The sequence below is a fragment of the Ascidia mentula genome, chromosome 2 (genome assembly GCF_947561715.1).
Source record: "Ascidia mentula chromosome 2, kaAscMent1.1, whole genome shotgun sequence".
NCBI lineage: Eukaryota > Metazoa > Chordata > Ascidiacea > Phlebobranchia > Ascidiidae > Ascidia > Ascidia mentula.
Genome location: NC_138567.1, coordinates 10,286,264 through 10,299,071, shown reverse-complemented (window position 1 = coordinate 10,299,071; position 12,808 = coordinate 10,286,264). Strand labels below are relative to the sequence as shown.

At 39.7% G+C, this 12,808-nt stretch overlaps 1 protein-coding gene across 1 annotated transcript; it reads right to left on the bottom strand.

Moving 5' to 3' along the window:
* Positions 1–9,650: 9,650 nt before the first annotated feature.
* On the bottom strand, positions 9,651–11,722 carry LOC145889730 (chymotrypsinogen A-like). The gene is made up of 7 exons (XM_082980744.1): positions 11,647–11,722; positions 11,357–11,513; positions 11,187–11,290; positions 10,598–10,756; positions 10,390–10,504; positions 9,947–10,209; positions 9,651–9,888 (listed from the first exon to the last, which is right to left on the bottom strand). Exons 1-7 carry the CDS (start codon positions 11,720–11,722, stop codon positions 9,806–9,808), a joined length of 957 nt encoding a protein of 318 aa, XP_082836870.1. The 3' UTR covers positions 9,651–9,805.
* Between the last annotated feature and the right edge of the window lie 1,086 nt (positions 11,723–12,808).

Sequence of the window (12,808 nt, the reverse complement as noted above, 5' to 3'; positions counted from 1 at the left end):
CAATCAAATCTCCTCCAAAAGTTAAAAGTATAACAAAACATACTGTTTAAAAAAACGCGTGATGATGCCTTAAACATACAAATCAAGTACCTGCCAACGTGATGCAATATTCAAGATTAACTTCCGTAACGTTACCATTCAAAATAACGTTGCTGTTGCTTATTGTTATCAAGGCATCATCAGGACACGTGCAGCGACCGGCAATATTTGAGATCTCGTCAGACGTAAGCACGCGAGACCAGAAAGTCGCGCCGCTAATTCTTCCACTGAAACCAAAATGAATCACATAAAAATATTTGATATACGATTTATATGGTATTTATATATGATATAAGTTTACAACACCGAGTGACGCAGAATTTCTATACAACAAAAACTTAAAAATTTGGCTGTGAAAATTTGCCAGTAGACTTTTACCTCCAGGAGTTTTGCGGTTGGAAACCTGGGTCCGCATTCGTCGAGAACGAATCATGGTCTTGACCGAAAACAAGCCTTCCTCCACCCAAAATGCTTCCATCCGTGTAGCTCATAGTACCTACTGATTCGCCATCGATGTACATTTCGATTTGTTGTGTTACCGTTGACAAGGTAACGCATATGTGTCTCTGCAAGGGCACACGTTTTGTTTGTTATCATTTCACGTAATACCCATCACGTACCAACTCGTTCAAGGGCTTGGTCGTGTTGAACAAGTATGGAGTATGTTTAACTCGAACGCGGAAGAATCCTGTTTGTTCAACCAGCAGCAGTTCGTGTGTCCGGTTGACACTTGCGTAACTAAAAAACACCCTGTCCTTGTCGCCGTCGAAGTTAGTCGGTTCGTTCCATGAGCAATAAGTCAACTCGCTTAATTCCGGAAACGTTTGGCTGTACTGGATGTAGTCGGTTATCTGGTTGTCTCTCGGAAAATCGAACGTGCTTCGTGAACAACCTGTTGAGCAAATCATGGACTGAGGTTGATGAAAACCGGTGAGGTTAGGGTTGAGAAAATTTCCGATACATTTCAATCACAAAGCAACCTCTTCCGAATACTTGCATGTTAAATTCGAACCCACATGCTGTATAATTTTTAGTTTAATAACATACCTTCGTAGGTAAGAGGGGATTTTCTGGAAAAACATAAAAATCACTAATAAAAGTGAAAACGTGCTCAATAAAACGTATGGTAGACATACCCGTTTTGACAAGAGACAGGATAACTTCGGGAAACGTTTCCAAACACTTCAATATTATCCTCTGTTAACAGCACGGCCGTGTGGGTGGGACAAGCACATACGGTAGCTGCATTATAAATTTCGACATCGCCTAAAATACGGGGCCAAATAACAAAGTCAGCAATTTTTCCCCTGAAAGTAAAGCAATCGTGGCCTTCAATCAAGTGAAATGATTAAACTAATATAACTTAAATAACTCACGCAAATGCTTGCCGTGGATCAAAATCTGGGGTGGTTTGCGTGGCTCTGTCGGAATCTTGCCCGAGAAATAGGTGGCCTCCAGGAATAACCGGCTCTGTGGAGGTGAATGTTGCAGCGCCTGCCCTAATCCCATTCACGTAAAGTAGCACTTCACCAGTGGCAGTGTCGATAGAAAAACAAATGTGTGCCTGTAAGATATGGCTTTTACCTTCCTGTACCAATCAACATCAGGCGAACAGTACAAGAGAACAAATCAAACCTGATCGTCACTGGAAGCCGTAAAATCAATTTCCTTATTGTGGAATGTAACTCTAATGACATTGCCTGTCCCAAATGACAAACTTAATACATTTTGATTTCCTCCGGCGGCGTAACTCCAGGCGTAACGCCCCTCTCGATTGGAAGAGTCTATCCATGCGCAAGCAGTGATTTCACTCATGACTGGAATGTCCCCCGTGTAGCGAACGTAATCTGTTACTTGATCGGTTGATGGGAAGTTGAACTCAATCTGTCGGCAAGCTGTGTAAAAAGCAAACAATGTTACCGACTTCTCATACTTTTCTTTGCAAAACTTATTTTACCGAAAAATGTTGGACACGTTGATGCTTCTTCAGTAACATCTCCTAAAAGTTCAACGTTGGCAGACGTTAAACTGATCGAGGCGTCTGTTGGACAGGAGCATTGGTTTGCCATTGTTCGTACTTCTGTCTTAGTAAGGACGCGTGACCAAATGTGTACATTTGATATTGAACCTCTGCAGCAACAATAATTTGTTTAAATAAAAGGGATGCTTTTCTTTATAATCGGGATGGACGCAAAATTACATTCGAGTTTTCCACTATACAAATGTATGGACTTTTTAGGTTTGTTCTGATTGATCTAAATAACCCGCTCAAAATTGCATTTCTACAAGTTTGCTGTCTCAGGGTTGTAGAACAAATCACTTACTTTATTGCCTGTTTCGAGTCAAATTGTGGAAAGCCGGAAATATCGTCATTGTCACGATCCTGACCCAAAAGCAAGATACCGCCAGCGTTTACAACCTCTATTGACCGTAAATAGGTCGCGACCGTTCCTCCGTCAATATATAGACCTACTTGATCCGACACCGATGAAAACCACGCACAGAAGTGGAACTGAAGGATTGCGATATTTGTAAGCTCTTAACTTATATTCGCTGAGTAACATATTTAAGTACTTACTTTTCGCGATCCCAATTCGAACGGAACAGTAAACGAATTTTTATTGCCTTTTACATAAAAATCAAATTTATTTACGAAAAATATTAAAAGGAGCTCGTTCGAATCGCCATCAACGGCGTAGCTGAGAATTGGTTCTTGAGCGCTGATTGTGTCAACATCTACAACGCCGCAAATCGTGGCTTCTGCAAGGTCTGGTACATCGCCAGTGAAGTTTACCATGTCACTGATTTGTTGGGCATTAGGAAAGTTAAATGTAGTTGACTGACAATCTGTTGAAAAGTTGTTTTTGAATACTATGCAGTTATTTTCTGTCCAAACTTCAGTTTACTACCCGGGAGTAAATTAAGATCGACTTTCTTACCGTTTCTACTACAGGGATTGCCATAGTAACCATGCCGACACGAACATTCTACGTGGTTTCCGACTGTGTTGTAGCAATAGCTCGTTGCGACGTCTCCGCATCCACCGTTGTTCGTCAAACATTCGTCTATATCTAAACCCACAAAAATACTAAATTCAACGTGTGAAATCCATGTGCTGAATTTGTTTCAATGGAATTTAGAGTAACCAAACGACAGGTTTTCGTGTTTCAGTCATTAGTTTTTTTACTTCGTCCAACGTGCAAGGGCCGTCGGTTTTGGAATATTTTATCAACACGATTTTCAATGTGACGTCACTGACATTGATCGACCAAATCGAACAGATGACGACATTCTTACCTGTGCATGTCACTCCGTCACCAGTGAACCCTTCTGTACAACTACAGCTAAAACCGGTGTCTTCTTCCAGGCAGTTTGCATAGCGATGGCATGGATTTGATGAACAATCGTTTATACCTAAACACAAAACACTGTCTATTCTTTCAGCGAATTTAATATGTACATATTACGTATTTAGTGTAAAAGTAAATAGCACTGGTGCTTTGACAATGCATTCTCGTACAAATATAAATGCAAGTTTCTGGACCAACCTGACAAAGTGTTGCAGTCAGTAGACGCGCCAAGAACAGCACTTCCGTGTAGATTTACGTTCGCTTCGGTTATAACCATCAGGGGATCATCGGGGCACGTGCAACCAGTTGCAATGTCCGATATCTCGCTGGGTGTTAGGACACGCGACCATATGGTCGGATTGTTGATAAAACCACTGAAATGAAGTCAGAGGTTTTTACCCCCAATTTTGTGTATACCCGATGTAAGCAAGAAACAATGGTTTGATCTTCGCTGGGTATACGTAGACACGTGCAATTATAGATAGAAAAACAAACGGAAAAACCTAGATCACCTAAACGAGTTTTGTGATTCAAAACCCAAGCCAGAATCTGTTGAAACCTTGTCTTGATCCTGTCCAAGTACCATTCTTCCGTTTCCCAATATCTCAGTGCCTGTGTACGCGTGATTTCCTTCAAGCTCTCCGTCGACATATAGTTGTAGTTGCTGAGTTTCGGTGGACATCGTGAAACAAACGTGTCTCTGTAAAGGCGAGTGGCTTCCAGTCAAGTTTGAAATTGTTCTAAATTATGAAATCGCTGCTTTAATTAATCAACGATGGAGGCAAAGTAAAATATTTAGTAGTACGAAAAGGCGAAGTTTCCAGACACGATTTGTAACATAAATAATACAGGTATGGCACAGGATGAAATCGTGCGGTGAAATTAAGTAGGCAATCTTACTGTCTTTTCCAGTGATTTTGCAGATTGGAAGGCATAAAGGACGTCCTTGACGCGAATACGATACCATGTAGGAGTTGCACCCAAATATATTTCGTTGGATTGATTCACGCTTGCGTAGCTGAAAAAAATCCTTGTCCCAGAAGCACCAACATTATTTTGTTTGTTCCAGGAGCAATATGTAAGTTCCCTTAGGTTTGGAATAGATTGGGTAACTTCCACGTAGTCAGTTATCTGGTCTTGCACTGGCAAGTCAAACGAACTGAGAGAACATTCTACATACAAAAAATATTCATCTGCATATCAAGATATGTGTATCACGAGGCAAGAGGCAATATATCTGTTTGAGAAAAGAGCTAGGAGACAAAGACTAAGCTACAGCGTTGCTGATTAATGTAGCTGCGAGAATGCAAATAATGCAGAGAATTAACAACCAAATGCTGGACAAATGTGGCTTTTGCAGTTTGCCAAGTTTTAAATAGTATAAGTACGACATAACGGTTATTTTTTTCAGATATGTAAAATTTGCATTGTTTCGATTACCCACACTTACTCACCAGAGTACAGCTGTGGTCCCTCTCTGTAAACAACAGGAAAGCAGAATTTAGGTAAAATAATGTTACGTTTCTATGATGTCAAACCTACTTACCCGCCAGGGCAAAGTTCTCGATTTGCCAAAACAGTATTTCCAAATAATTCGGTGTTATAGTTTGTTAATCGCACTGCAGCGTCTGTCGGACATTCACAATTTGTAGCTACACGGTAAATCTCACTTGAGCTCAGAACTCGCGACCAAATCACGACGTTGGTAACCTTTCCGCTGGTTGAAAGTGAAAACAGAGTTAGGCAGGTTAAGAATTGTTTATGTGTACGAAATTGTAGACGTATTTTCTTACACGAAAGCTTGGTCTGAAGCAAAAATTGGGTCGGTAATGGATGCGGCATCTTGATCCTGCCCTACAACAAAATACCCATCCCCTTCGATATCTCGGCCTGCAGAAAACGTGTGAGATCCAACTTCCACACCATCGACGTAAACTTTGGTAGCACCAGTTGCTGATTCGGACGTGTAACAAATATGAGCCTGCAATTGGTAAAATGATTTCTCTAACATTGGCTTCTTTGATAAACTACAAGTGTATAAAGAACACGACGGACCTGGTTGCTCACGGTTGCACCAGTTTCGAACCTTTCCCCTTTTACCCAGGCATTGATGCCACCGGTTTTGGAGAACCCCAAGCTAAGTTCATTGTCGTTATCTCTACCAGTCTCTCTTTTAGTAGCGTAGCTGAAAACAAAATTATCTATTCTGTCATCAGATTCCACCCACACGCAAGCGGTGACTTCGCTCATCGACGGAAAATCTCCAGTGTATCGAACGTAGTCTGTTATCTGGTCGGAGGAAGGAAACTCGAGCTCGATCTGGTCACAGCCTATGTTAAAACCGACATATTTTTTTCAAGTTGGATTTGCACACCTATTCTGTTTAATGGTATTTACCAAAAAACGTGGGACAGATTGGTGTTCCCACGGTGACGTCACCGTGTAGCTGAACATTGTCGACTGCTAAGCTGATCAAGGCGTCAGACGGGCAGGAACACTGGTTTGACATTGTTTCGATTTCTGTCCTGTTGAGGACTCGGGACCAAATATGCACGTTTGATAGACGACCGCTAAGTTTGTACAAAAAGTTTTTAGATTAAAAAAAGATGAAAGTTTACGTTATCGGACACGCCTCTTAACTTTACGGCGAACAAACACATGCTAACATGTTTATTTCAAGTCGCTTGTTTCAAGGTCTTTAGATATATGTATTTTGCTTATTTATAGGCATATTACCAGTATCGCCTATTGAAGTAGAAGTTAAAATGTCGATTTTACCGATGGACAAACCACTGTGCAAAATAAACTAATATGTTACCTAAATGCTTGACCAGAGTCAAATCTCGGGAATCCGGAAAAGTCGTCGTTATCGCGGTCTTGTCCAAGTATCAGGTCCCCTCCTGCCTTGAGAGCATTTACTGAACGATTGAATGTCCCCAGTGATGCTCCGTTAAGGTACAGTCCAATTTGCTGATTTGCCGATGAGAACCAAGCGCAAAAATGGAACTATAAAATAATAACACAATTTTGCAACACAAGCATGTTTGCACACCAACAAATAAATTGAACACATTTCCGAATTCTAAAAGTAAACGAAACCAAATAAATACACAATACCTGTTAGGTATACAAGTCAAAAGGCGTGGAGAAACTAGTCGCTTCACCGTTGAGCCATAAATTAGGGCTTCTGCTTGGAAATATTAGCAGAAACTCGTTAGACTGGTCTGGAACAGCATAATTAAGAATTGCCGTCCATCCGCTGCTAAGGTCAGCATCCACAACGCCACAAATTGTTGCTTCAGCCAGCTCCGGCACATCGCCAGTAAACTCTACCATGTCAGTAATCTGCTGGGCATTCGGAAAGTTGTATGTTGTGGATTGGCAATCTGAGATAACAAAAAAATACAATTCATTAAATATCACCAGCGTCCTAATATGTTAACGTTTGAATTGAAGAAAGTTTCTTTATAAATGCAAAGTACCTACCTTGTCCCGACGACAGTCCCACAGCCAAAGTCACAAGGAAATAGGCTAAAACCTCCACCATAGTTCTGTTCAGGCTTTCGAAAATACTCGTGAGTTGACGCAAAAAGTGGTAGAGACTTGGGAATAAACTCACTGATTTCTCCGACGGCAAGTCCCTATTTATATCCTTAGGTCGGTAGATCGAGTCTATTTAAACATTTTTCGAAGCTTCTTGTTTTTTTCGATCCGAAACTATGGATAGGATCGAAACTCAGAAACGTGTCGTGGGTGGAGGTGGAAGGAATGCAGTTGTTGTCAAAAACATCAAAATTAAATATAAATAAAGTCAAGAATAGTTATTGTATTAGTGAACTATATTATTGTCACCAAGCGTGCATATTACTTGCTGCATTAAAGCAACGTTCGCAAAAACTCCATGTGAAATTCAACACAATGAATAAATTGGAACGTTTTTGCGAAGACGTTGGTGTGTGGTTCGAGTCTTTTCAATTAACGCCAAACGATAATATCGATTTTGAACATTTTTATATAGCATTTTGGCATGATATGAGGGAATTCTTGTTGATTTTCCTGACAAACAGGGTCTGTTTGCATCGTCAGGAAAGGAATGCCAACCCCCGTGGTTAGAAACCGGACATCCTACGCTCGAAACCCACGAGGCGTTTTTAAACACAGAAACTTGCAGGTGTGTTTACAAGGCGTCCGGCTTCTTCAAGAATGATGCTTTTCTGTCAAAAAACACGTATGTGAGCTTATCTAGGCGACTTACTCAGGTTTCGAATTGAAGTATTTTATATTATTTCGAAACGTGAGAGTCTGGGGCATTGATGCACCAGTAATCGATCGAAACTTAGAATCTCGTGCCCTCTCTGGTGCTTCATTTATTGCTTTCTTACGTGAATTCGTACCCTCGGTGTCTTATTATCAAAATTTAGGTGATAATCTGCGTACAAATTGGACTTTTTGCGTTGTTATACGCTTACCATTGTGGTTAATTAGTTTTTTACACAGCTCAAAAGCCCTTATTGTCGTTGTGTTTGTTTAGCTACCTTCTGTGCATGTTCCTTAAATACTGTTTCCGTGCCGAGAAGATTGCGTGCTAAAATTTTTCTTCCGATTTGCAGGCTTTGCAAATTGTTGTTTGCAAGCGAAATAGCGTAGATTCCTTCGAAAGCATTGATCACATTTTTGTTTCCACGTACGGTTTCCGCAACGACTCAGACAGTGGTTTCTAGTCCCATTAGTGCATACAACGTAAGCCCTTTTGTGACAAGCTTAGGCTTATTAACAAAAGCATTCGAACGCATGCTACAGAGCGCTGTTATTGTTGATCGAAACTAACCCTTACATCATCCGGGTGGCTTTACGCACGATTTCACAGCAAGACCGCACATTCTAAGCCTACGCGCTTCTCTGTGCGGCAGTTGGTATGCATCGACACAACTAGTTGATAAACGCAGATTTTTAACACACGAGCCACTGCGTGGCAACGGTCAAATGCTTTAATCAATTTTGGTCTCATTTCCGTTTTAAAAGAAAAGGCAATGTTTGTGTCAGGTGGAGCACCAAAGTCACAACATTCAACATCTGGCACTCCTCCTATTCCATTTAGTTTGGGGCTAGGATTAAAATATCATGTTGAAATGATCTTTCTGAAATCTGGTATTTTCCAAAATATTCAATTGAATGACGAACTTTACTAAATTTCTCAGCATGTTACGATAATTGACAACGTCAGCGATTACTGTTGGACGTATTAGATCTACTGCGTCACGTCCGCCATTAATCGGTTCACAGCAGTAATTCTAAAGCTATCAACTCTTTGTACTGGAAATTCAATACGTAGTGATGCAAGATCAGGCTGCCGCAACTCATGCAGTTGCAAAACGCGGTTCAAGTCGAAGAGTATTTCATGCGTAACCAGAAGGCTATAAAATCTGCTGCGGTAAGTGCAAAGAAATTGCTCGTACATCTTACATCAAACCCTGATAACAATAAACGAAATTGCACAACATACAATATCTCATTAAAAAAAATATGCAACTTTGTTTTTTTCCTCATTTTACGCCCAATTTGTTAATGAAGAAATTATTATTTTTTTTCATTTTTGGACGCAAGTTTCGACACGCGTAGCATCATAGGACTAAATGCAAACTGGTATTTTGGAGACGCAGGTTTATTGTCAGTAAATATTTTCTTTTGTCGCTGCAACTTACACTGTAACTATGTTTACATTGCAATTCCTACACTGTTTTGGCTTACCGACTTAAGGAAAGTTTTACTAAAACAAACGAATCAAATTACTTATCGTCTAATCGCAGCGCATCATACACTTTAAGATAGGCGTAATATTTCGCTTTATATAAAAGATCTTGCATGAATATTATTTCTTCCTTTAGATGGTTTCGACTGCTTCGAATATAGTACGTTTGCAGTTGTTTGCAACATTAGAACTGCGATAACACACTCGATTAGACAAACTCGTGTGTTAGTACGCTTCGAACTGGTTTCTGTGACGAAATCATTTCAACTTATGTCGATGTACACATCACAACTACAAAATGGGCTTGGAATCGAATGCACAGTTGCAATGCTAAGCTTCCTTGTACTTGCACTTCTATCGTAAGCTCCAGTCTATTCTGTTGTACACATACCCACTAGAATATGGGATTAACCAACAGTCGTGTATCATGTTGCGACTTCTCCCGTCATATTATTTTTAAAAATTACACGTTACAAACTTACTTCTGGGTGCGATTTTTTAACAATGCCACACCAACAAGTCAACAAGATAGGAAGCAAAAATTACAATGACAAGTACATAAAAAAGTAATTTCAAACTTCACAGCGAATAAATATAACTGACCTAATTAACAGACAAGTAGATATCATAACACTGTGAAAACAGCAGTGGCTGGAAACGGTTGGGATTAAGATATCATGCAGCAGTATGTCAGAAACCCAATCAAGATTTGTGTCAAAAATATCGACTTTGTTACGAAGGTGCGTTCACCTAAATGTAAACAAAAACAGTGAAATATTGTTTATTCCTCTGACACACTTCTACTTACTTGACGAGGTTGTGACAATATGTGATGAAATTGTGACACCGTGTGACGAGGTGGATGTTTCAAACCCACTACCTTCGTCACCGACAGTTTGTTCGATCCAATCAAGGTATTCAGTAACTCTGGTGTAAACTCCCGGTCGCTTTGGTCGGGCACAACCGTCTCCAAAACTCGTAATCCCCTGCAAGACAAACCCACTGTCGAGTTGACAAACCAGAGGACCACCACTGTCTCCTTGACAAGTGTCTATTCCTCCAAGTTCATAACTGCAAAGACATTAGTTTAAATGATGGTAAACAACATGGTGATGAAACAGAGGATTAAGCAAAACAAATACGTCTGAACTGTTTGCCATAATCTACAGAGCGTTGTCGAGTAGCTGTTGCATTAATACCTACAGAATGCTTTCTGTTTTTTATGAGCAAAATGAACAGACTTTTACTCACCCTGCACACAGTTGAGTGCGAAGTATTCTAAAACTGTACCAGCTTGAGCACAAATTGTTGTTGATGGTTGGAACCATTGCTTCTTGGAGTTTGGCTGGTGAATTCGAAGAACCGTCTGCAAAAAAATGACATTGTTAGTTTTGCCTTACAGTGAAAAAGTACGTGTGGCAATAATTTGTTGTTTGTATTCAACAAGGCGACTGTTTACCTTTTATAGAACCCCAACCAGTGATCCAGCACGGAACCTCGCTTCCAACATAATCGCCAATATTCGGCAATCGTACGGGTTGTACGTAAGTCGAAGTTGGAACGAACGCATCTAGCGATAGGAGACTAATGTCGTTTTCCAATGTATAATCGTTGTAATCTAAGAGAAAATGAGTTAAATAGGTTGTTTGGTCGGCCAAGAGTCATACCATATGACAGTTCGAAAACCCTTTTGCCAATAGGGAAAACTCATGTTATACATACTGTTATGCTCATTTTATGATTCTGAATAGTTTAAAACATGTCTACAGTTGTAGTTTCTTGAAACGACAACAAGAAATACCAATATGTAGCAACATATGTTCAAAATCAAAACATCCAACGTCATTTTCACAAATCTGTAAAATTTATCTTTCATTTAAATTCCGACTCCTATCAACGTTGTAAACGATAAACGACGTCACGACGCTGATTCAGGCGTCAGAACTTTTTGTTTGCTAACTGCAAACTGTCTCGCCCCATTCATCAAACTATGTCGAAAGATTTTCTTTTCTCTCATTTGTTAAACCTCGATAAGTTGTGAAGCCCACCTGGATGGTCAAAAATATCTGCAACTTTTCGTATAATTCGGGTTTCTTCATTTCCGAAACGATCAAAAACCCCAAACTGCAACGAGTATTCCGACACAGGTCTCCTGATATAAAAACAATCGTAAGATGTTAATACAGTGCAGGTGTCATCTAGACATAAGGCATAGTACCGTTGTGTACAGTGGGCAGCAGTTACTGCCCATTTGTTGTTAATCAAAGAACATCCACAAGAAAATGAATTGTAAAAAAGCATGGCTCCTTGCCACGGCCATTCTCCCGGGCTTGCATCTTCGCCGCCAACTATCCTGCCTGTCTGTCGTTTAAACCCTGGAGAAAAAGAGTTGCAGGCTGCTAAACACACTAATATCAATTCTGTACAATCTTTAAAAAATGGAATCAATTGTTTAATCAAAGGCCTATAAACGCATAATATTACCAAGTCAAATATAATAATACTTACTGAAATGCAATGTATCTGAGCTTGACCTCACCAACGGGAGAGCTAAACCTACGAAATACGTTACCCACAACCTCATTTCGCAACTAATTTCGTCTACTGAGAACTTCGAATCTTGTGACCCATTGTTATCACCCACGTCCAAACAGAAAGAGCATCCGCATATATATTTTACATTTGTTTGTACAAGCCGTTGAAGTACGGAGGTAAATTCTTCAATGGAATGGTAATATTTACTTTGTGACTGGATTCTTTACAATCTACATTTACTGTACAGCGATAACAGAAGGCTCATGTAATCACGTAGTCAGCACTTGTTGCCTAACAGGTCGTTTGCCTGTAAAACACATCTAAATAACAATCGAACAATAAATTTTCCAACTTTAACAGAACATTGTTTGTTGAAAGGAAATAGGAACATTTCTACAAATACTAGGATAATGCGGGATGAAATATCATTTACCAGAACTTAGTTTGTTGTGAAATTACCTTTCCAGAATGACGGGCACCACGATGTCGTAAATTTACTGCGTTTGCTTACCATTTAAATGTTCCTGGAAATTTGAAATAAAACTGTTAACTACTGACACTAACCCAAATATGAAAATTTCGGTTTTGGCTGAAATTGGAAAAAATTTTTAGGCAAAAATCCTAAGTTTTTGAAATCGTAGTTTAGGCCGAATAAATTTGGCAAACCGAGCTTTCGGGGCATTTCTAATCGGAAACATTGCTTATTGGATTTTAGAAAATTTATGTGGCTACGACGTATTCGTTTTTATCACCAACGCGAAGGTTTTCATCCCGCCTGCCCCTTTAACTAGTGATCCTTGACATAATCGCTTACATCCGGGTACGGGTTGTACGTTACTTGAAGATGGGACGGAACTCTTTGGTAATATATGACTTATTGTAATCTTAACGACATAAACGTGTTACAATGGCCTTGGTTCTTACGATATGACAGTATATTACAGTTTGTTGTTGTACGTTCAGTTAGGCTATAACTAAAGCTACTGAATAGTATGAAACAATTTTCCAGGATACGGAAAATCATTTGCAAGTCGTTTTACGAAACTAGCAATAAAAAATATTTTCCATGCGAAAACACCTAAAGTTTTGACAACTTTATTGAAAAAATTCAATCTTTGCTGTTTTGCGATTCCTA